This window comes from Molossus molossus, unplaced genomic scaffold (genome assembly GCF_014108415.1).
Source record: "Molossus molossus isolate mMolMol1 unplaced genomic scaffold, mMolMol1.p scaffold_m16_p_4, whole genome shotgun sequence".
Classification (NCBI taxonomy): Eukaryota; Metazoa; Chordata; class Mammalia; order Chiroptera; family Molossidae; genus Molossus; species Molossus molossus.
In genome coordinates this window covers 82,949,243-82,974,891 of record NW_023425377.1, presented here as the reverse complement: position 1 = coordinate 82,974,891, position 25,649 = coordinate 82,949,243, and the positions used below count along the sequence as shown (strand labels likewise).

The window sequence follows — 25,649 nt, the reverse complement described above, 5'->3', positions numbered from 1 at the left end:
TGGGGAGCCTTGTGTAGTTTCACAGAATGAAGTTACTATGTTTTCTTGTAAATCTAAACCCAAGGTTGCAAACCAGTGGTCAGATCCAGCATGTTGATGTGTTTGGTTTATACTCCCTAGTGTTCTTTTGCTTTTTTGTCTTGTTTGTTGTTGTTTTAAATTAGCTGTTAACACTTTAAAACAGGGAGATTTCTCTAAATCATTTCTGGCTTGTCTTGAAAATCTGGCAATAGCCAACCCTCATCCCTACACTGCAGCCTCTTGCAGACGGGGCCATGGGCTGTTGGTTTCCCTGGGCCAAACTGGCCCACTTGGCTCATTCCATCCCTTCCTGGCCACTGCAGAAGTTGGAGTTTGCAACTCCTGTTTAAATTCTCTCCATATTCTCCTGATCACAAGGGACAATGATGTTTTGTAAGGGACACATATTCCAGCCTATCTGAGCTTTCTCTGCTACTTGGAATGCCCCCAGGAGGGGTGCTGCGAGGGTGAACATGCCTATCTGTCTTGTTCAAGAGCGCAGAGGGTGGCCATATGATTTCACTTACACGGGACTCTAACGGACAAAATAAGGCAGCAAACCAAACGGAAACAGACTCATAGATACATAGAGCAGACTGATGGTCACCAGAGCCGGGGGGTGTTGAAGGACGGGGTGAAAGAGGTGAAGAGATTAAGAAGTACAAATTGGGCCCTGGCCGGTTTGGCTCAGCGGTTAGAGTGTCGGCCTGCGGTACAGAGAGACCCGGGTTCGGTTCCCGCTAAGGGCATGTACCTTGGTTGCAGTTTGTCCCCGGCCCTGGTTGGTCATGCGGGTGGCAGCCACTCGATGTGTCCCTTCACAACGATGTTTCTTTCTCTCTCTCTCTTCCTCTCTCTCCCTCCTGCTCTATCTGAACAAAAAATGGAAAAATGTCCTCAGGTGAGGATAAAAAAAAAAAAAAGAAGTACAAATTGGTAGTTACAGAGTAGTCACAGGGATGTAAAGTGCGGCATAGGGAACATAGTCAATAATGTTGTAATAACTACGCACGGTGCCAGGTGGGCACTGGAGATATTGGGGAGCGCTTTGTGAAGTGTACGATTGTCTGACCACTATGCTGTACACCTGAAACGAATACAAAACAGTATTGAATGTAAGCTGTAATTTAAAAAAATAATACAACTGTATAAAAGTGCAGAGGGTGGGGAGAAAGCTAGAAGCTGAAAAGCTTGTGATGGTTCTGAAAAGCTCCTAATCGGTGCAGCGGTGTCACAGATGTATGAGCGGCTTGTACGAACATCTCCGTGCACCAGGGAGAAGTGGGACCAAGGAGAGAGAGCTTATGAGGTTTTCACGTGTCTTTTTCCTTTTCCTCCTCTTCTTACCCTTATGGTTTAGGCCCATGCCACAAACGACGGACGGGCGGCTGCTGCACCCAGCTGGGCTCCCTGTCGGCCCTGAAGCATGCTGTCCTCGGGCTCTACCTGCTGGTCTTCCTGATTCTCGTGGGCATCTTCATCTTAGCAGGTGAGAGCATCCTCTTCTGTCCTGGCCGTTAAGAATGTGGAAGGAGCTACTTGGGAAGTGCGAGCAGAGAGGAACTGGAGAGCTGGAGCTTCTGCCCTTCATCCCCACAGAGCCTGAGTACTGCCCTTCTCTCCATGGAGACCACAAAAGGGAAGTTGGCTGGTCTTTCCGGCCAGGCACACTGTTAGCAGCATCGCCTGTTTCCTTTGGGATGAGTTGTTGGCAGGGGCTCTTTGGGCTTGGGAAATCTCTGAGTCCAGGAACAGAGACCCGGTTGCTCCGAGTGTCTTCTGACTTTCCCTGAATTGTTGTCTGACACTCATGACACTGGGCCTCCCTGGAGCTCTGTGCTGCGGTTGGCACAGAGCAGGCTGGGCCCCTTGTCCTGAGACGTGATGAACGTAGTCATGAGAGACTTTGCTGCTGAGCCTAATCAGGGTCATGGTCAGCCTGCTGCCCTTTTGCTATTCCTGGGGGTGGGATGGGTTTGCCCCAGTTCAGGTGGGCTCCTCTCCCCAGTTTCTGTCTGTGGGACTGGTTGGTGGTGAAGGGCTGGAGTTAGGAGCACATCCTCTAGCCAAGAGGAAGCAGAGCATGGATGTAGCGAGGGATCAGATGGAGGGCCCCATGCTTTGAGCAGCCCTGTTCACCGCCCATAGGTCATCCATCATGATGAAGATAGTGAAGGGATGGAGGCTGTGGTGGTCTCTCCTGACTCCCACCCAACAGGAGGGTTGCTCAATGCCCACCCTTCTCGATGGAGGTATGTAGGGTTTGACAAAATAAGCCAAGGGATCCATTTATTTCAACCTTGCTTGCCCTACATGAGTGCCTACCTTGTGCCAGGTTCCATGCTAGGATTGGAGACACAGCTAAGGGAGACCCAGGGGCTTCCTTTAAGGAATGCCCAGTCTAAGGGGTAAGGCAGGGGCACACCGACAGAGCCCTGCCACAGGGACTGTATGTGGACACAAGTGCCGTGGTCATCCAGAGGAGGCACACACAGAGGAAGTGTGGGTGTGGCATGCGAGAGCCTGGTCAGAGCAAGGCTGCCGGCCAGGCAGAGCTGGCGTGGAGTGCTGAGGGTGGGGTCCTCGCGTTCGCTCTAGCGAAGGAATCTGGAGGCTAAGCCCTTGCACGTGACCCTTCACTCGCAGTCCTGAGGCAGATGCTTAGGACCTCCGGGGTCTGGTCTCTGTTTCTGTCAAGTGAAGAGAGTTACCTGGGCCCTGTGATGGGGTGTTCAGTGCTGCCCTCGCCCTTGGGTTCCCACACTCAGGGCAAAGGGCTTCATTAGGGGTGGCGTCTGTCCCGAGAACGACTGACCTGGAAGGCAGCCAACAGCAACAAGGAGGGAAACGCGTGATTAATCCCAGGGATGCTATCCAGCCAGAGGATGATTGGAACATGTTCTTGGGCTGCTCAGTGAGAGATTGGGATCTGGGTTTTGTGGGCTGAGCAGGCACGACCATAACTAATTTCCAGAATTTTTGGAAAGTATTTTGGCCCAGCAGGAAAGCTGGGCTATGGTATTACAACTTCTCTGGGAAACAGGAACTTTCAGGCGACAGAAGAGGATCTAGAGGAGAGAGTCAGGCTGGTGGGGACCCAGGAGCAGGTCTCTGGAGGCCCGGAGGGCCTGGAAGGGCGCCATCTCTTGGAGAGAGAAGGCTCGCTGGGGGAGGGAAGTTCTCTTCTGGTCTGAATGGCTGTGCAGATATATTCAATGTGGCCTCCAAGGGTAGAAACAGACAAATGGGTGGATTTTGGAAAGAGACAGATTTTCATTCAAAGTGGAGGAGAGTTTCTAACAAGCAGTGCTGTCCAGAATGATGAAGGAAGGCTTTTCTCCTGGCTTGGCGTTTGAACGGGATTTATGATGACATCCTGGAAGTTGCAGAAAGGAAGGTGGTACCTGGTTTCTCAGTCTGCTGAAAACATTGCCTGAGTTGTTCCACGTGGAAATGGGAGGATTTTGGCCATTATCACCTTTGATCCTGAAGCTTCTAGGTACCAGATTGCCTGTGTGGAATAAACATGCGGGTTGGTTTGGAGCTGATCTGGTGAAACAAAGCATCATACTTTCTCTCTCAGCTCTGTGGCATGGCCACTGTTGCCTGCCCAGGTTCTTGTCTGGAAAATCATGTTGGCCTCTGGGAGAGATTTGGTGAGTGTAGCTGGTGAAAGAATAGAGTCATCAGCTGCCGCTCTCCTAGAGAGAGGACTTAGGAACACAGTGGAAAAGTCTGAGGGTTTCCAAAGACCTTAGGTAAAAAGGAAGTTTTCTCAGGTTACCCCCGATGAAAGCCCTCCAGCGATGTTTCCTTTCAGAAAATACCAAGATGACGGGGAAGTCAATGGTTCAGAGTGAGCCAGAGCTTGCCTGGCCTTCTGCTCAGTGCCCTGCTGAGGTCACCTTGTACTGGGTGTGCCACGGGCTGAATTGTGTCTACCCCCCCAAATGTATATATTGAAGCCCTAACCTCCAATATGATGGTATTTGGAGGTGGGGCCTTTGGGAGTTAATTGGGTCATGAAAGTGAGACCCTTAATGGGGAGATTAATGCCCTTATTAGAAGAGACCGGAGAGAGAGAAGGGGCCATCTGCAAACCAGGAAGAGCACCCTCATCAATAGTCAAATCTCCCCTGACCTTGATCTTAGACTTCCCAGCCTGCACTGTGACAAATAATGTCTGTTGTTTAAGCCACCTAGTTTGTGGTATCTTGTTTTAGCAGCCCTAGCTGACTAAGACAGGAGGAGTTCTGTTTGAACCATGCTTAGACTTCAAAACCTCCTCATCAGTGAAAGCTCATACACCTTACAACTGGATGACAAAAGTATTTCCTGCAACTCAGGGCCATGTCTGAGTACCTGGTCAATAACATCTGATTGGAGTACCCATGATTGCTCTTACAGCTTTTTCAATATTAAAAAAATATTATCTAATTATATAAAAATATGACTCTGCAAAACCTTACATGGGGCTTTTCTTAACTTGCCTGTTTATCCAAGTAGTCAAAATAAAAGCCAATACTGGACCTTGTGTTGATGCATCATCTCAGCTTCAGAAGGTTAATCCAGCCACTGCACAAGCTGTTTCATCTGTGGGGCTTTCTCCCTACCATCTAACATTCATTCCTGACCAGCATCCTCTCAGGATCTTTCCTCTAATATTTCCACACCATCCTTGGGTTCTCTGACCACAGCTGTCCATCGTCTCCCAAGGAGGCTGTGCAAGTCCTTTCTCTTCAAGCCATTTTGTTTATTACCTGGGCTGATGCTCTTGCTCTGCTCCAGATTCACCTTTGAACAGTGTAAACTATGGGACCTAACTTCATGAACAAGAGAACTGCGACTGAGTGATCATGCGGTGAGGAGGTCCTCAGTTGCGCACTTTAGTGAAGAGGTTCTCCGATGGGGTTCAAGGATCAGAGGAGGTTCAGTCTTATCCATGACTACTCTGGGACAACACTGTGGTGCCAAAGGGTGGTCATCAGGACCACCTCTTCCTCCCTTTTCTTGTCAGTGAGGAACTTGAATTCCACAGTGAAAATAAAATAGCCGAAAGGAAAATGCAAACATTTTGGGGTCTCCCTTGGTGGGAAGCTGATGTGTTACAGCAATGTAGACTCCAGACCTGGACCAGGGAGAGTTCCTGGGTGAGATATGGGCTCCCCCCATATCTTTTTTTTTTTTTTATCCTCACCCAAGGACATTTTTGCATTATTTTCAGATAGAGTGGGAGGGAGAAAGAGAGGAAGAGAGAGAGAGAGAGAAATATCGACATGAGAGAGACACATTGACTAGTTGCCATTCACACACCCCAACCGGGACCAGAGACAAACTGCAACTGAGGTACGTGCCCTTAGCGGGAACCGAACCCGGGTCTCTCTGATCCGCGGGCCAACGCTCTAACTGCTGAGCCAAACTGGCCAGGGCTCCCCTCACATCTTAATTTACTTGTTTCTTTCTTTCTTTTCTTCTTTTTTGTTAATCTTCTCCCAAGGATATTTTTTTCATTAATTTTTATAGAGAGAGTGGAAGGAAGGGAGGGGAAGACACAGAGAGAGAAACATGGATGTGAGAGAAACACATTGATTAGTTGCCTCCTGCAAGACCCCGACTGGGGCCAGGGATCGGACCTGCAACCCAGGTATGTGTCCTTGACCGGGAATCGAATCCAAGATCCTTTGGTTCATGGGCCAATACTTTAACTGCTGAGCCAAACTGGCCAGGGCTTAATTAACTTATTTCTTAATGTCAGCAATCAGACGTCACCATCATCACCCTTCACGGTGCTTGCCTTGGGCATGAGTACTTGGTGGGTGCAGGGCAGCGGCACACACTGCGGTGTTGCGGTCCATTTGGACAGCTGAACAAACTGCGTGGACGGGGGGCCGAGACAGCACACAGTATTCCTCCCAGTGCTGGAGGCTGAGAAGTCTGAGGTCAAGGTGCTGGCAGATTTGGTGTCTGGTGAGGGTCCTCTTCCTGGTTCACAAATGACTGTCTTCTCGCTGTGGCCTCACTGGTGGAAGGGGCAAGGGGTCTCTCTGAGGTCTCTTTTATAAGGGCGCTGATTCCATAATGAGGGCTCCACCTCCATGACCTAATCACCTCCCACAGGCCCCATCACCTTGTGGGTTAGGATTTCAACATATGAATCTGGGTGGGGCGTGCACCTTCAGTCTATAGCATGGGAACAAAAACATCATGCGATAGACGTGGTTCCTGCTCTGGGAGCATTTAAAATGATAAACATACATACACATTAGGACAGTAATGATGTCGCTAACGCTAGGTGCCAAACTATGCAAGGGAAAGCCTGATTCCTGAGAGCTGGGATGCTTGGGGTAGGCTCAGCCTGGGAGAGCTGAACACCAAGTGATCCCCGTGCCACGATCACTTGTCTGTCCCTGACTCCATGATCAGAGAACAGTGTCTCCGAGCCCGTGTCCATCCATACGGCAGAGTACTGACAGCATTGTGCATCTTGGAATTAAGAACACAATGCCCTTGGCCTTTGCTGGGACTCTGTTGGAAAGGGCTGTGAAATTCCATCCTGTGCTTGTCGTAAGGGTGCTGCTGAGGACATTGTTTATCCCATCGCACAGGTGGACGGAGAGGGCCCAGGGAGAGCTATTTTCTGTCTTAGAAGGAAGTGTGATTTCCGTGAGGAATTAGTTTATTTTCCCCTTAAGGAGACTGTGAATCTGAGAGTAATTAAAATTGCTTTAAAGGAGGTAATTAATACAAATTGGGAGTTCATTATCATCCTATTGTAAGGTGTCTAAATTTGAAAGTAATTAAAATGAAAATCTGGAGACAGATCTGTGGTCCCCCCATAGCAACCTCTAGACTTACGGAAAGCATTTTTCTGTTTGTCTCATTCCTACGTCCATTTAGATGATCTCATTTGCTCTCCCTTTATCTCGTCCTCATCTACGGTTACCTTCGTATATTTTATGTCTCCCTATAAAATGCCTCAATCCTTTTTGCAACAAGAAAGAGTGTTATACACAATTTTGTCATTAGAATACAATTCTGCCTACTCTATTTAATTCTGCAAGTGCATGATTTTTAAAATATGTGAATGGATAAATGAATGAAAGAGACAAGGAATCTTAGAGGGGAACTTATTTGTGGGAAAAAGATGATTATGTCAGTTTTAGCCACGTATCTGAATTTGGATAAATATAGGATCACCACTCAAGAGCACATAATAGTAGAAGAAGTAGGCATGTAATTAATTATATCAATATGCACATCATCATATATACGGTATTGGCATTATAGCATTTAGGGAGAATATAAAGACAGGCAGGATCATGTATTACCTTACACTGCTTAATACCACGGACTTTTTTTTTTAGAGAGAGAGACAAACATTGATTGATGTGAGAGAGAAACATCAACTGGTTGCCACCCACACAACCCCAACCAGGGCCGGGGACAAACTGCAACTGCGAGGCACATGCCCTGAGCGGGAACTGAACCTGGGCCTCTCTGGTCTGCGGGCCGACGCTCTAACCGCTTAGCCAAACCGGCCAGGGCAACACCATGGACTTTCAAGTCAGCCTGCCTGGATTAGATCTCTCCCCACCCCCCACTCTGTTACCAGCTGTGTGACATCGGCTAAATTACTTGACCTCTCTGTACCCGAGTTTCCTCATCCGAAAATGGAAGAAATAAGTATCTCTGCCTCATTGGGTTGTTTCCACAGTAAGCACAATAAAAATAGCAGCTGTTATTATTGTTGTTATTACAGTATTAGTACTACCATTACTAATAGTACTATTCCTTGTTTTCTCTTGGCTTTCTTTGCAGTCAATTAAGCTTGATGATGTGAACTGAGAGTTAGAAAAACTTGGGTTTAGTCCCAGTTCATCTATTAGCACTCTGTAATCTTGGGGGGAAATCACTTCATGCCTAAACCTTAGTACAGTCATTTGTAAAAAGAGCAAGTTGGATTAGATCAGTGTTCCTCAAACTTTTTGATCATTACCTACATTAAGAAAGATACATATTTGTTTATTTTTATTTCTTTTTGTTAATCATCATCCAAGGATATTTTTCTTTTTCTTTTTTCTTCTTTATTGATTTTATGGAGAGAGAGAGAAACATCAATGAGAGAGAACACCTCCTGCATGTCCCCCACTGAGGATCAGGCCCACAACCTGGGCATGTGCCCTGACCAGGAATCAAACAGGCGACCTCTTGGTGCATGGGCCAACACTCAACCAGTGAGCCACATTGGCCAGGCTGGAGGATATTTTTTCCATTGAGAGAGAGAGAGAGAGAGATTGATTGCCTGACCCCCGCACAAGCCCAAACCAGGGCTGGGAATTGAACCTGCAACCCAGGTATGTGTCCTTGACTAGAATAAAACCTGAGACCCTTGGGTGCATGGGCCAACACTCTAACCACTGAGCAAAACCGGCCAGGGCTAAGAAATGTATTTTACATCACAATGAGTTCACGCATGTTCACACATATACACAAGAAATAGTCTTAAACGTATGATACATGCCGATGATTTTCTACTCTGTTTCTGTTCTTTTTTTTTCTTTATTGGTTTCTTAGAGAGAGAAAAGGAGAGGAAGAGAGAGACAGAAACATCGATGAGAGAGAACATCGATTGGCTACCTCCTGCATGCCCCCCACTGGGGATCAGGCCCACAACCCAGGCATGTGTCCTGACCGGGAATCAAACTGGCGACCTCTCGGTGCATGAGTCGACACTCAACCACAGAGCCAAACTGGCCAGACTGTTCTGTTCATTTTTTAAAAATTGTCACAACCCATGCATTTATTTCATGATTCATGAATGGGGTATAAGCCATAGTCTGAAAAACGAGGAGCTAAATGATTGCTCTGTTATTCTATGTGTCTTTACTTTCTAAGAGAATAGCTATATTATCTTTAGGATATGGGCTTGGAGGGTACACTTCTGAATTCAAATCTGGGCTGTACCACTGAATGGTTCTATAATCTTGGGGCAAATTATTTAACCTCTCAAATTCTCAGTTTCCACATCTATCAAATAGGATCCTAATGGTACCTACTCCATAGGGCTGTTGTGAGGACTAAATGAATTAATATGTGAAAACTCTTAGTGCCTAGCACATAAAAGTACTCAATCAATATTAGATGCTTTTATTATCATCATCATGACAGGAATAATCAGAGGGATTTTGCTCTCGGAATAGCAAAGGATTAGATGCCTACTCATTTAGCCTGGGCACCTAGTGGTTTTGCTTCTAAACAGAGAGATCTTGGTGTGTTCTGGGTGCTGGGAGGCCCTGTTCCCATCGCTCACACATTTCTAATAAACACAGGGAAGCCTAGAGACCCTGTCTGAAGGTCCCTGGGTTTGCTGTGACGGTGCAGGGCTCAGTATGTCAAGAAGCAGGCGGTGTTTTCAGCACTGTGGCTCCTCGGCGGAGAGAGCAAGCAAGCCGGCTCCCGGGTGCCGGTCCCACTCGTGACACTCGGGAGCTTAGCCTTGGAAGGGGCCTCAGAGGACGTCATGTACGATGTCCCCCCAAGGGCGCGAGCCTCACTCCCACTTTCCCAGACAGACGGGGTATTGTTCTTCTGCTGAAGAACAGCCACAAGCGACAGAAACCTTTGGCTGATCTTCCTCGACGATCCCATACATGCGGTTTCCAGTTCCTCTTGCAGGAACAGCTCACAATAAGGTTTTCTCCTCATTCTTGTGTTCTTCAGTGAGTTGAAAACACCAGTTCCTTCAACAGCAGCTCATTAGACCTGGTTTGGAGACCCCTGTGTGTGTCTGCCCCTATCTGCACACTTGCTACATTGCATTGAAGGTATCAGTGCATGTGCTTACCCCCTTCCAGCCCAAAAGAAAGCCCTTTCACGATAAGACACTGTGTCTGGTCCTCCTGTGTGCTCCCAGTGTCTAGAATAATGCCCTGCACATAGCAGGTGCTCAGTTAATGTTTGGCCCTATACACACATCCTCACCCTACAAGCTCCACTTTTGAGTGGTAAATGGAATGAGACACAGTACAGCTGGTGTGTTCTGGCCAGGGCAGTGTGTGCCGGGCTGTGACCAACTTTGATCTTGACGTGCATGTATGCTGATGGAGCCCAAAATTTGCACAAGCCTTTCTAGTGGTAACCCATTGCAATCCATGACCCCACATCCAACGGATGGAGTACTATGCAGCCATTTGATAATAATGGCCATTCTCCACCCCACCGGAACACCAGATCTCTTTCAAAGGAAACGCCGCCCAGCGACAGCGCCTTCATCTTATGTCAGTACAATTGGCTTTTGTTGGTTTTGTTGTTGCTTGAACTTCAATGTGGATCTTGTTAGTAATCTTAGTGATATGTCATCACTCTGGTTTCTGCCAAGTATTGCAGCCTGTTGGGTCAGTTTCAATCTGGATTTGGACATCTGTCATTTAGCTTTTCCTTTCAGCCTTGGGTCAACATGTTTGAACATGTCTGAACCAGTCTCCCAACCCCAGGTGGCCTTGTGCATGGTTCCCAGGAGGACGTGACCAAGGGGCATGTCAGCCCATGCACATATGTTACTGTCCGGTGAGGTGAGTTGGGGTCACCTCACAGACCCTCCACCAATGTTCTTCCCTAAACCTTGACCTAAAGGGCTCATCTGAGAAACTGCCTTTCCCTCTGCCTCCCTCCTTGGCTGGGGACTTTTCTGAGCGAACAGAGCTTCCCCAGCAGAAGGTGGCCCAGTCTCACCTTAGCTCCTCAGCAGTGGGAGGAAAAAGAAAGAAGAGAATTTTGATACCTTGATTTCTCCACAAGAGATTCCACTGCCCAGAATGAGGGGCCTTTCCTATCTCTCTGACTTTAATGGCCACCTCCAACCCCCACTCCGGTAAGAAAAATGGGCATGGGGGAGATGGCCTGAAAACTTGACAGGAAGCTCTCTGGGTCTTCATCCAAATCATCACAATAATTAGATAGGACAGGGCAGCGGACCACTCTCAGCGACATCCTGCTGGAGTCCTTCCTCTAGAGTCTAGACAAAGGGCCAAATCTGGCCACTGCCTGTTTTTGCCAATAAAACTTTATCAGCACACAGCTACGCTCATTCTTTCATGGGTGGTCTATGACAGAGTTGAGTGGTTATAATAGAGACCGTCTGATCTGCAGAGCTTAACCGAGTTACTTCCTGTCCCTTTCCGGAAAAAGTTTGCCAACCCCCAACCTCCACTAGGCTTCTACTGACCATTAATTAGTTCTTTATCTTTTACCTCTGGCTCGTGCTTCATAGTTTTCAAAGGATTTTCATATACTTTATGTCATTCTCCTAACCATCGAAGGAATCCAGAGAAGAGTTTACAGCATAAGGATGAGGAAACTGAGGCTCAGAGGAGTTGCCGGTGCTGGCCCAGGCCCCACAGCTGGGACTGCTCTTACCCCAGACTCCCGTTGGAAACAGTATCCATCGCCCAACAGTGAAGCGAATGGCACTGTCGGACTGCCAGGGTTCAGATCCTGGCTTTGCCACTTACTGCGTGACCTTGGGTGAGTCCTTCAGGTTACCTGAGCCTTAGTGTCCTCATCTATAAAGTAGAAGTGGTAACACTTCCCACTTCAAAGAATTGTGGTGAAAATTAAATTAATCCATCCATGTAAAATGCCTACAATATCCATAGCATGCAGTTAAGTGTCATCAGTGTTTGTTAGGTGACAATCATTGAGTCTAATTTCCACCAACCGCACCAGAATCCAGCCCTCATCTGACTAGGCTCTTCAGGAAATGAGAGGCGTGCCAACTGCTTCCATTTCTATCCCAGGAGCCAGGACTGGAGGAAAATTTAGAGGCACCCAGATCTTGCTAAGAAAAGGAGCTTTCTTATTTAAGGGGAAAAAAAGATAGGGATGGGCTAGAGTCCATTTCTTTTTTCCTTCTACAGCTCGCCTCTTCCTGTTCATGGCTCTGCCTTTGTACCTTCAAAACCCACCTTTCCTTCTGCTTTGTGCTTCTGTCTTCTGCTGTGTGTTCCGGAGCTGCAGTGTGTTCCAGAGCTAGCAAGCAGATATTCATCGCTAACTGATGGTTTTGAGTTTGGACTGGGATGGAAGCTGAGCAACTAATAAGTTCTTGTTCTCCACCCATTGGGAGAGAAAAAGTCATAAGCCCTTGGAATTTCTGCAGCCATCTTATAGGCACTGTGCCTTGTCTGCCCCCACCCAAGGGCCTGGCACTATTAGACACAGCAAGATTGGAAGAGGAATAAAGAGAGGGGCCTACCATGAAGATTGCACCAACTAGAGAGCAGATATGCATAATAAAATAATAATAGTAATAATAATTAATAAAGTATAAAACACAGTGTAGGGAAAAGAAAAGATATTTTGGCATCAGGCAAACCTGAGTTCAGTATGTCAGCTTGATCACTTACAAGTTGCGATCTGGGGAAATTATTTAAGCCTCATTTAAAAAAAAACAACAAAACATTAAACTGGGGATAATAATGATCACGTATCAGTATTGTGACAATTCTGAAATAACACATAACGTGTCTTGCACGATGCCTGTCTTATACCATGGGTTCAATAAATGTTTTCCTGTAAATCTCACGAAGTACATTCTGAGAAGTTCCGATGTAATTCAGTGAAGCAAGTGATTGGTCTTCTTTCCTGTCTTGCCCCCACCTGCTTCACCTCTAAAACTTTGAGTAGCTAGGAGTTCAGTCCTTGGTCATTTCTCTTCTTTCATTGAATTCTGCTCCTGATGACCTGTAGGAAATTCCCTCGTATTCCACCTCTGACATTTTTATGCATCTATTTTTAAGAGAAAGAGAGAGAGGGAAAGAGAGAAAAACATCAATCTGAGAGAAACATCGTTGGTTGCCTCCCGTATGCACCTTGATGGAGGCTTGAACCCGTAATCTGGGCATGTGCCCTGACCAGGAATCAAACCCGCCACCTTGTGGTGTACAGGATGATGCTCCAACCAATCAAGCCACACTAGCCAGGGCCCACCTCTAACTTTTGCCCTGAATTCCAAACTAATATGTTCAACTACCTACTTTTGTCAATTGTACTTGTCATTTAATAAGCATGTCAGAATCAACAGGTGAACAGAACTCTTGATTTTTCCCTCCCCTACTTTTTTCCATCTCAATAAACGACACCACAGTCTACCCAGTTGTATTAACCAAGAACCAAGGAATCCTCCTAAATTTATCTCACCTGCCTCCTATGTTCACTTCACCAGCAAACCCTAGACTGGACCCTCCCATTTTGGCATCAGGCAAACCTGAGTTTGCAAACCCTAGACTACCCCCATGTAGGTTGTCACAGTCAGCAAATAAAAACACAGGACACCCTGATCAAGTTGGATATCAAATGAACGATGGATACTTTTCTCGTAGAAACATGTCTCAAATAGGTGGTGGGAGGTCCTGGGAGGAAGGGAGATAAGGCACAGAGTTTCTCTCACAACCAGCCAATCTCAATTTGTGAAGGTGGGTGGTTCCATTGCTGTGGCCTCCGGGCAGATGGTCTTGTTGGGATTATGTCCTCATGCCTTTCATCTCTGAGAAGTCCCTCCCAGATGGAAAACCCAAGTCTTCTTGGCCCCAGTTGCTCTTCCAGCTGGCAGCCCTGTGGCCTGATGGTCAACAGCCACCCCCTTGGCTTCTGCCTTCTCTGTGTTGCTTTGTGAGAGCCCCTCATTCCCTGAGGGCCTTTAGGGAGCAATCCGAGGGATACAGGGAATTGGGACTGGGGGTGGGGGGACACTTCCTATATGCTCGTCTCACCCTGCTGGTGTGGTCCCAATCCATAGCTTCCCCTCCTCTGGAAGTCCCAGAAGAGATGTGGGCCCAGGCTCTGCTCCAGAGCAAGGGACATGAGTGGCATCTCCCAAAGGTCCTGCAAGCTTCTCCCTGAGGAGAGCATCAGTGTGAGCTCAGCTGTCATCTAGTGGGTGCTGGCTTCTTTCTGCTCCGTGTTGCAGAGATCCCATCAACGAGGGGTCCCTGGAGCCCCACTTAGCACCTGCATGAGCGTGGGGGAGGCAGTGAAGAGATCCGAAGTGACTTGCTGGAGGCTCCGGTACCAGTTCCCAGGGTGGGAAATGAGGGAATCACAGAGCCCTGGCCATGCTGACTCACTGTGGGAGGGTTTCCTTCTGCAAAGTGCGTTGTTTCTCCTTCTTACTGTTGTTAACAACAGTGCGATCTGGCCAGTGGTTCTCTGTGAAACATATTATCTGCCAGGGTTTTGGAAAAACTGCATCTTTCCGGGAGGAGTTGGGGAAAGGAGTCTCCTACCCATTAACACTTGTCCCCTGACCATTAGCCATGGCCACTGAGCAAGAATAAACAAGCAGATTGTCCTGAGGAAGTCCATGTCCCTTCAGCATTTATAAAAGCCCTTTGTACCCTTGAGCTCAAAAATCCTACCCCATGGGTCTCAAGGAAATGATTACAAAGGAGGAAGACAGGCACGTGTACAAAACTCTTAACGTTTTTCACCATCACTCAAAACTGGAAAAAATATAAATGTCCAACCTTAGGGGGTTGTTTAGCTCAATTGTGGTAAATCAACACAAAGGAATATTACACAGCCTTTCCAAATGACGGCTGTGAAGCAACATGGGATAATGTTTGTGAAATAACGTTAAGGGAAGAAAGACTGCCCGGTTGCATGAAGGTTCTCCAAGTGCAATGGTGCAAGTAGGTACACAGACCAAAGAAGGGAGGGAGGGTGGCAGGCAACGCAGAGAAGGAAAACAACTGTGGTCAATTTCCTCTAACGTTCTTGGTGTTTTAATAAAACCACCCTTTGAAAAAGCCATGGAATCCTTCTGTGACCCCGAGACCACAGCACCCTGTGTGACTGCCCTGGAGCCCCCAGCACACTCCCAGGTGGGCAAGCATGGCTTTCTTTACTCCCTCTCCAAACCTGTGACTGTGCTGCCCCCACCTGGTGTCAGATGCTGCCAACAGAGGCTCCCTGGAGCCAGGGACTAGAGGACACCCCTGACCGTTAGCTAGGAGAAGCCAGCCGCTCAGGGTTTCCCCTGCCTCTCTGGCCAAATGGGAACTTGTATTCAAAGGCTCCAGACCCCCTAAAGTCCTGATCCCCCGGGAAGGCCTGTCTTCCTAAGCACCCTCCTCAGGAGTCCCAGATGCCACTCAGACCCAGACGTGCTCACTGGTGCCTCCATTGGTTCTCCAAGCTCACAGCTTTGCTAAGTTGTTTTTTTGTGTTTTTTTTCCATAACGTCTTCCTTCTCTGGGAGTCAAGTCATTATTTGAGAGTAAAGGGAGTAAGTCAAATGCTCCGTTTTCCTTTAAACTGTTTTTACTTTTATCTTCCCCCCCCCCGCCCAGTTTTATCAACATATAATTGACAAATTAAAAATGGTATATATTTATGGTGTACAATGTGATGTTTTGATATATGTATATATTGTAAAAGGACCACCACAATCAAAGGAATTAACATAACCATCACACTGTTACCACTTGCTGTGTGTGTGGTGAGGACATGTATGTGGTGAGAACATGTAAGATCTGTTCTCTTAGCAGATTTCAAGCATCTCATACGCTGCAGTCACACACCGCTTACTGTCAGGCGAGTTCACTTCGCCCACATCATAGCGGGCACTTACACAGACCGAGATGGTACAGCCCACAGCACGGCTGGGCTGTATGGGATAGCCCACTGCTCCTCGGTACAAGCCCGGCTGGCATGTTACTGGACAGAACACGAGGTTAAATCAAGCTCAAAATAAAATGACAGAGTCAAGAGATGCGGCCAATATGATAGCACGAGGCTGCTGCCGGAGTAACATGGCATACTGTTTTACAGCAAGCTCTTTTTTTATATATAAATAGGAAGAGTACACTCTAAAATAACAATAAAAGTACAGTCTAGTAATTACATAAACCTGTAACATAGTCCCTTATTATCATTATCAAGTTTATGGACTGTACGTAATTGTATGTGCTATACTTTTGTTTTGAAAATTTTCCGCTTACCTAATTTTTTCAATTACAGTTGACATTGAATATTATCATTATTATTGTTGTTGTTGTTGTTCATCCTCACTCAAGGATATTTTTCCATTGATTTTTTCTTAGAGTGGAAGGGAGGGGAAGCGAGAGAGAGATACATTGATGTGAGAGAGACACACAGTCTGGTTGCCTCCCACATAACCCCGATCGGGCCAGGGATCAAACCTGCAACCCAGGTATGTGCCCTTGACCAGAAATTGAACCCATAACCCTTTGGTCCTTGGGCTGACACTCTAACCAGACTGGGCTCAATATTATTTTCAGGTGTACTGCATAGTGGTTAGACATTTATATAATTTAAGAAGTGATCCCCGTGATAAGTCTAGTACCCACCTGGCACCATACATATGTGCTACTTTAAAAAAAAAATTTAATCCTCACTCGAGGATATGTTTATCAATTTTAGAGAGGCAGGAGAGAGAGAGACAGAGAGAGAGAGAGAGAGATGTGAGAGAGAAACATCGATCAGTTGCCTCCCATACCTGCCCTGACCAGGGATTGAACCTGCAACCTAGGTTAGGTACCCTGACCGGGAATCAGACCCGAAAACTTTTGGTGTGTGGGACGATGCTCCAACCAACCGAGCCCCCAGCCAGGGCCCTATTGCTGAACTGTCATACGACTGGCAAGGCAGTAGTTTGTTTGCACCAGCATCCCCACAAACACGTGAGGATTGTCTGATACTCTAACAGTATGATGTCTGTAGGCAATAGAAAATGTACAGCTCCATTGTAATCTTATGGGGCCACCATCATATATGTAGTCCGTTGTTGACCGAAATGTTATGTAGTGAGTGACCATACTCTTAACTATAGCCACCAAGCTGCAGATCTCCAGCTCTCATCGTCTTGAATAACGGAAACTTTGTACCCTTGACCAACATCTTCCCACTTCTCCCTCCCTGTAGCCCCTGGCAACCATCGTCCTACTCTCTGCTTTTATGAGTCTGACTTTTTTAGATTTCACACGTAAGTGGGATCATACAGTATCTGTCTTCCTGTGTCTGGCTTATCGCGCTGAGCAGAAGGTCCTCAAGGTTCATCCATGTTGTTGCAAATGGCCCACCCTAATCCAGTGGGACCTTAATGTAATTTGATTACATCTGCCAAGACCCTCTTTCTGAATGAGCCACATTCACAGGTTCTGGGTAGACATGACTTGAGTGGGGAACGCTGTTCAATCTCGTGTGCCAGGGAATGAAAGCGTACCTATCTGAAGTTCATTCCTGCTACAAGCATTGTGGGCTTCCTCTTCTGCTGAATTTTAGGAGACCATGTTTTGTATTCTTTTGTGATGTGCTTAGTCAGGTGCTGCCACAAGAGGAAAGACAGGACAGGCTCAGAAAAAGAAAACGTCTTGTTCCAACAGGTCCTAGAGACAGGAGGCAGGGCACACCGCGCAGGGCCACGTGGGGAGCACCAGGGTGGTTAGGAGGCAGAAGACAGAATGAGGGGAGTGCTTGGGCACGGCCTTTATTGGGGTTTCCACAGGAAAGAAGAGACAGTGCAGAGTAACCAGTTAAGGATTGGCCAGTTTGAAGAATTTGGGTGGGCTCTGGGCTATTTGGGTACCTGGTACCTGGCCCTGGGATGATTGGACAGAGAGAAATGGCCTCCTGGGGTGCACAGGCCAGATCGAGAAGGTGCATCTCTGGACTGGTTAGTTTGCATATCAAATGCATGCTCAGGCTGGGCTCCTTGCTATCTCCGGGAGAATTGGCTAGCCCAGGGAGGGGCAGATTCTCCCCAGCCAGAAGGATCTTTTAAGATGTCATGCATCATAATATACAGAAAAATTTAAATATAAATGATACACCACCACCCTACTCAGTGGGAAAGAGGAAGGATCTGGCTTCCTCTGTCCCCAGCTCTGCTCCTGCACATCAGCGCAGCCCTCCTGTCGGGTGGGGTGCACTCACGTTCTCGATGGGGCTCCTCCTCCTGCCTCATCATGTGGCTCTGTGCAAGTCAGCAGCTGCACCAGAGAGAACATGTCGCCACACTGGTGGTCTGATCTTTGGCTCCATGTCCCGGCACTGCTTTGGCCTATCAGTGTTACCAGTGGTTCAGCCTGGAAAACCCATTTGTACTTTGGGGTTCTTTAGAGATTGTATCAGGGACTCCAGGTCGACAGTTATTGCACTAAGCCTTCGAAGTCACATTGGCTCTGAAAAATTCTGGGTCCCAGAAAAGAACATGGCACCTGCTCTCACACCGTTCCCCTTTTGCATTCATTTCTCTCATCTTTCATCTTGCTCGTATACTAAGGCTGACGGTTTCTATGGCTGACTCCCCACTAAAATGACCTCTGGGAAGGCAGGGACCCTATTTGAATACCTTTGCATTGTCCACATTAGTCTAGATTTCAGAATTCCCCAGACTTGGGTTCCAGTCCCATTCTGCTCCATTTTCACTCTGCGACTTTGGGCAAATGACGTAACCTCTTATCTGTTCTGTGGGGATCCTAATGCCATCCTCTGAGTGGTAGGGTGACCCTTCTATGAGACAGTGTCTGTAAGGACCCACCATTCCTCTTGGGAAGGCGTCACAGCACACGATAATATTACTAATATTATGCTAATTCTTGGTGTGGTCTTTAAACTAAGCTGCTCAGTCCACTTTAACCTGTTGTTTTTCCTCATGGAGCTAAGCACTCAAATAAGCATCTTATCACAGATCTCAGTGGGATTAATTGAACGAATGCATAGATGGTATCTCTTAATATATATTCAGAGGCAGAGGGATCAGCATCATAGTTCCTGGGGAAAACTGAGATGAGACAAGGTTAGAGCCACCTTGAGATCCAGGTACCTGGACTGAAGCCCTTCCCTGTCCCCATACTTTAGAGGGGACCACTCGGTCCCTCATCTGGCCACAGTCCATCCCATACGGCAAGGAGTCCTTGGGACTAAGAGAACATGCCCAGCTGGAGCTCACGACCCCCTCCTTCTGGCCCAGCTCCCTTCCGGGCCCATTGGATCATGCTGCTGAGGGGAAATCACGTTGCTGGCCAGGGAGTGGCAAAGCGGTGCTGTTTGCAGGTGTTGGGGAGGATGGGAGGGTGGAACTTGGCTGTGCAAGCTGGGGTGTCCCCAGGCATGGACGCGAGGCCCACTGTGTCACAGGACTGCACGGGAGGCGAGAGGGGGACAAGGCTTTCCTCACAAGGCTGGGCCTGGACCAGGTCCTGGGTAGGCGATGTGTTCCTGGCACCTCCAAGGTCTGGCTCTCAGCAAAGTCCAGACATGGGTGATTTAATGGCAGCCTTTACAGGTGTCACTGCCTCAGACGCTGGGGTTGGCCTCCGACTGGCAGTGACAGTGCGCTAAGCCCTCCCCTCCTGCTGGCTCTGGGCCTCCCCTGGTTTTTAGGACTCAGCGCAGAGGCAGCCAGAGGGTGGCATTGCTCTCAGCCCACATCTCACCATGAGAAACCAACAAGCTGAACATATGTTTGTGCCTTCCTGGGCCTCTGCTCAGGGCCCTGTGGGTGGCCTCAGGCCTGCCCAGGACTGGCCTGCTGCTTCCCTGGTCCATGCCTGGCAGCCGTCTGCCCAGGCAGCTCCCCCCAGCTCCCGCACTTCCCACCCTCTGCAGCCCCCACCCCTTGGGGCCACACCCATGTCCACCACCCCATCCTCCTCCACCGTCTGCATTGGAGGATGCAGACCCGAAACACGGTCAGGCAGGGGTTGTCCTCTCCGCTCGTCACTGCGAGTGGACCAGTTTCCACAGGGAAAAGCCCCTTTAATGGGGTGTGCTCAAGGCAGGAGGAGGTCAGCTGGGGTGAGCTATATATTACTGCTAATCTCCACTCTTCTTGCTTTCTTCACACCGGAGGTATCACAGGACGACACCCCGCCTGCCTGTTTGTGGTGCCGAAGGCCCCCACCTTCCCCCCTTGCCACCAATGCCACCGTGACATCACAGTAGGATTGTATTTCACACCATTATTCCACGTGATTATTATACCATCCTGTGAGGCAGATACAAGCATCCCCACTCACAGATAGGAAGATTGAGTTCTCACAGGTGAATAGGTGTTTGTTAAATTTTAACGGTACTGGTGGTAAGGGTCTGAGCTGGACTCAGACTCTGTTTCCTCACCGGGCTCATTCCACGAATGCCCACTGCTCACACGTGGTTTCTGCCTGGGCCCACGGGGGAATGCAGATCAGCAACGAGAGCTCCGGGCCGGGCAGGACAGGCTCTGCTCTCACGTGACCGAAACTCCTGGGACTGAGTCTGCCCAGGCTCACCGCCCTATCCACCAAACCGCACAGCCTCTGGGCCAGAAGTCGAAAGGGAAACTGAGGCACCTGGGGGTGAGGGAGAAGGAGGGCAGTTTTCCACAAAGACTAGTCCTGAGCCCATTCTCTGTCCCACCCACCTGTGTCGGTTCGCACAGGCCGGCCGGGTGGGTTTCCGTGATGTCAGCTGTTCTAGTACGTGTTACACAAACATCTCCGAAAGGGGCTGTGATACCACACTGCAAGTTATGAAGAGAAACACATGAACTCTCGGACGGATTTTCACATTTTCTTCGAGGCTGGAGGTTATGGAGACATTGCCTTTCCTCTCGGCAGCCCTCCACTTAACTGGGTGTTTGGGGCTGGAATCGTTTTTTTTCTTCTCAGTCTTGGAAAGTGTCCCACAGCTGGAACCGCCTGCACTCAGCTGTTTGTTTTTCCTCCTGAGAGAGGGACTTGGGAACGTTATCCACCGAACCCCAGAGGAAGGGGCAGTTTTAAGAGGCCCCAAATCTGCAGGACACAAACCCCGAGCACACGGGCCCCGGGCCGCACTGTCCCTCCCAGTGGGCCGAAAGGCTGGCTGCCAGTCCCGACGCCCTGTAGAGCCGGGCCGGCCCCAGACCCCCCCACTTTTACAGTTGAGGGCAGAGCAGATGGGGGAAGGGGAAGAAGATTATAGCCCACAGGCCCCGGGCCAGGTCCCGAAACTTCAGTTGTGAAAGCTGAGCTGGGCTGCATGGAGTGGCTCCCCGGTGGCTCATTTCTCCTCTGGCCTTGGGTGGGACTGGGCAGCCTGAGTAATGCTGGCCCGGACTGCTTGCCTGGACCCACCAGAGCTCCTCCAAGTCCCACCCTCACCCCAGGGGGTCAGTCCATCTTCCTGCCCCACCCCGCCCCAGCTCTTCAGTTCCTCTTTAGACATGTTTTCCATTGTTATTAGAAATGCAGATTCCAGGTCCCCCCCATTTCTGAATCAGAATCTCCAGGCTCTAATCTCAAAATCACTCAAGTGTTTCTGATCTGCAGAAGGTTTTCGAACAACTCCCTGACTTTCCACTCCCTGGGATGAAGATGGAGAAAGGGACCTCCTGAGATTCTCCGCGGTCCCGGGGACACTTGGGGGTGTTGATAATGATCAGTCCAATGCACCCAGTCTTCTGGTTATCAGGTCCTTGGATATAAATAGCCATTGGTCCTGCCTATCGGTGTTGTCTGTTACAGTCTGATTTAGTTTTCTTTTTTTTTTTTTATCCTCACCCGAGGACATTTTTTGCATTTATTTTCAGATAGAGCGGAAGGGAGAGAGGGAGGAAGAGAGAGAGAGAAACATCGATGTGAGAGAGACTCATCAACCGGTCGCCACCCACACAACCCCAACTGGGGCCTGGGACAAACTGCAACCAAGGTACATGCCCTTAGTGGGAACCGAACCCCAGACTCTCCGGTCCATGGGCCGGCGCTCTTACCGCTGAGCCAAACCGGCCAGGGCTCTGATTTAGTTTTCTAGAACTGCCATAATAAACTAATACCACAGACTGGGCGGCTTAAATAATAGAAATGTATTTCTTACAATTCTGAAGACTGGAGGTCCAAGATCAAGGGGCTGGCAGGGTTGGTTTTTCCCGAGGCCTCTGTCCTTGGCCTATGGATGGTCCCCCTCTAGCTGCCTCTTGAAGAGATTGTCTCTCTTCTCATCTTGTGTTTGGTGTTTTCTCCTCTTATAATGACACCAGTCGATTTGTATCAGGGTCCACCCTGACAGCCTCATTTTTCTTAAACACCTCTTTGAAGACCTTATCTCCATATACAGTTAACATTCTAAGGTACTGGGGGTTTAGATTTCAATATAGGAAGTTACAGTGTGTGTGTGGCAGGGAGGGACACAATTTAGTCCATAACACAGTCCTCTTCCTCTTCTTTCAATGGATGATTATTTCAAATTCTTTATGTTGCTCGAACATAATAATACCATCAGGAAATAGAATAGCATTACTCATAATTTTACTATTCTAAAAAAGTCAATTATTTTTTAATAATCCAGTGTTCTTTTAATCCTTCTATTTGTGTGTGTGTTTGCTTAATATTACAGCTCATGCGTTTCCCACATTGTTATATAACAGACCTCATAGCTGTCATTTTTAGGGCTTCATCCAAGTCCATCTAGTTGATGTACTATGATTTAATTATTCTTGAATTGTTCATTCATGACACTCCAGTTTTTTGCTGCTACAAATGAGAGGGCAATGAGTTTCTTTGTGCTATAGCGTTTTCCTTCTCTTGGATGATTTCCTTAGGCTGAATGCCCAGGGGCCAGAGTATTGAACAGAGGATGTGAACATTTTTATGGCTCTTGATACATTTTGCCAAATTGCTTTTCAAAAGTATTTTACAATGTCATCAGCAATGTATAAACACACTAGTTTTCACCATAGTCCTGCCAGCCTGATGTAGCACTTACCTCATTATTTTTAGAGAGATTTCATTATATTTTATTTTGCGTCTTTTGATAGCTAATGATCTTATAAAATTGTTCATACATTTGATTATTAATTATGTCATCTCTTTTTTAAAATTTTTTCGTTGATCCTCACCCGAGGATAGTCTTTCCATTGATTTTTTGAGAGAGGGGAAGGGAGGGAGGGGGAAAGAGAGAGAAGTGTAAGGCTTAGCTCTTGTTTTCCAGAAGCCTGCCATCAACCATCACATTGTTTTTAGTTATTGCTGATTTCTTTGTACCCGATCTATTGCTTTGCACATTGGGTGTGCTTAATAAATTTTGTTAAATGTAGTTCAACCCCAGATAGCATGTTGATGTTTTTGGCGGTTCACAGAGGTCTGCATTCAATTCAAAGGAATGCAGAACCAGAATCCAAAATGAGCCTGAAATCCAGAGAAACAGCTCAGACCTGAGAATCTAATATGAATGAGCAAGAGGTCCTGTGCGAGAGCACTAGGGAAGATACACTTGACAGCAATTTGAAAGCAAAGTTTAGGGTATGAGGTTGGCAACCCTAAAACTGCATGATGAAGCTGCCCACCAAAAGCTATTGCAATCAACGTTTTATTAATAGAGACGTCATATGTCGAATAAGGGAGGTGACAGTTGTATTCGGCTTCATGCAGATTAGACTCCACAACTCCTCAGTGTTGGTCATTTTTTTTCTTTTTGATTTTTTAATTTTGAAAATAATTAAACCTACAGAAAAGTTGGAAACATTATATAGTGAACAACATATACCCTTCATCTTGGTTCATCAATTGTTAACATTAGGCTACATTCTACCCCCCCAACCACCACCATTGTAATTACTCTTTTTATTGTTATGGAACCATTGGTGCAAACTTCACCCCCAAATGCTCTAGTATGCATTTCCCAGAACAAGAATATTCTCTTATGCCACCACTTACAGCTATTACATTCAGGAAATTTAATGTGGGTGCAATACAATTATATAGTCCATAATTCACTTTCTTCCATTGCTCCAGTAATGTCCTTTATAGCAATTTTTTATATTCTGCAGGATGTAATCCAGGATCACATATTCAGTTGTCCTATCTCTTTAGTCTTCTTTGATCTAGAATGGCTTCTAGCGTTCATTGTTTTTCATGACATCAATATCTTTGAAGAACACAGGTCAATTGCTTGGTAGAATGTCCTTCAATTTGAGCTCTTTTGACTGCTTCCACATGATTAGATGTAGGTTAAACATTTTTGACAGAAATACTTCATAAATCCTGCTCAGAGCATCACACCAGGGGACATATTGTGTCACTTTATTGCTGACGTTAAACTTGATCGCTTGGTCTTTATTATTATAAAGGTATCTTCTGTTCCCTTTCTAATGAAGAAGTAATCTGTGGGAGACCCTTGAATGCTGTGTAGAAATATACTGTTTTCCAACCATCTTTCACTCAGTGATGTGGATAGCCATTGATAATTCTTGGCCTGACTCAGTTATGACAAAGCTGATCATAAAAATGCTGGTGTTGGCTTCTAACCGTGCTCAGTGTCCTCCTCCTCTCTGCGCCCTGCAGTTACAGATGGATGAAAACAGGGTGCTGAAGTCACTCCAGTCATGTGCTTCTTTTCCCAACTCCATATTTAGTGACATCACGGCGGCTTGATATGGGCCACCGTGGAAGTATTCACACCTCAGAAACGGGCCAGCACCACAAAGCAGGATTGGTGTTTTTCTCCTGGAGAACCAGTTGTTCAAACATTTACCACCGGAGGCAGACAAGCGGAAATACATTTAAAGGAGAAGATTTGGATAGTGAAGGGACCTGTCTTCAAATGATTAAATAACTGTCTTATTGGGAATCCTCACTATTTAGGAGGTGCCCCCTTAACATCCCCCTCTCCTTCCCACTTGGAGCTGCAGTCATGCGTGAGTCCTTGCAGGAATCCCAGACCCTGCCCATCTCCCACCACGTGCTTTTCTGTGGGAGTCGGGGGGGGGGGGGAGGCGCAAGGGACCAAGGAGCTGCAGGTCGCCTCGAGAGAGTAAGGCATGCTTCCCCCTCTGATCCTAGAGGAAACAATATGGATGCAGAGAGATGAGAGGTGCAGAGGACATGGAGTTCCTGCTAAATGGCGTTCATATTCTTGGCTAAGTGGGCTCAGAGTTACTTCTGAGAATGAGAGGCATAAAGCAGGTTTGGGCGGTGAGAGACATGAAGAAGCTAAGGGGATTTTTTTCCCACCCCACCAATTCACTCAAGGCTGTTGAGCTCCAGGTATATTCAAACAGCACGAGAGTGGGCCAAGACAGCATCATTCCTCAGCAGTACTATGCAGTCCAAGAGGTAGAGCAGGAAAGGAGGTGGCTGCAGCCGCCCAGGGTTTGTAATTGATGACTGTAGAAGTATGTAATCTCCCCAGAGGCCTAGGGTATTTGAAAGCATCTCTGGATCCAAGCACAAGAGCAATTCAGGCACAGCCAGAGGAAGCTAATGGGGAAGGTTATGGGATCCATCTGCCTACTGAAGACAGTGGGCAGGTCTCCTATGGTGAGAGAGCTGACGCACTTGGTAGAAGTGATTGAAAAGAGAGGAGTCAGCATTCTGGATCTCTTTGGAATGTACCAAATTATTACCAGTTCCTAGGGGGACAGGGCAGGGGGGTCACCAGGGGTGAAGAGGCTGAAGAGCTGTGTGTTCAGGTTGCTGGAAAGTCACAAACATGAGGCAGATAAGGAATAAAGGTGGGTAGAACATTCTATTTAGAGTTTCAAGACGGAGTCTCAAGGCCTGGCTGTCATGAGCTACAGCTAAAAAACATCATTTCTTCTCACTGCCTTCAGATCTTTGTCTAGTATAAGTGAGACTTGAATGTTGGTCCAG

At 47.5% G+C, this 25,649-nt stretch overlaps 1 protein-coding gene across 1 annotated transcript in view; it reads left to right on the top strand.

Annotated features, from left to right (window-relative positions):
- Positions 1-25,649, top strand: part of SCARA5 (scavenger receptor class A member 5) — a 122,120-nt gene that overhangs the window by 30,499 nt on the left and 65,972 nt on the right. The window contains exon 3 of the mRNA XM_036241938.1: positions 1,382-1,510. Within this exon, the coding sequence (XP_036097831.1) occupies positions 1,382-1,510 (129 nt within the window). The remainder of the gene's footprint in view (positions 1-1,381; positions 1,511-25,649) is intronic.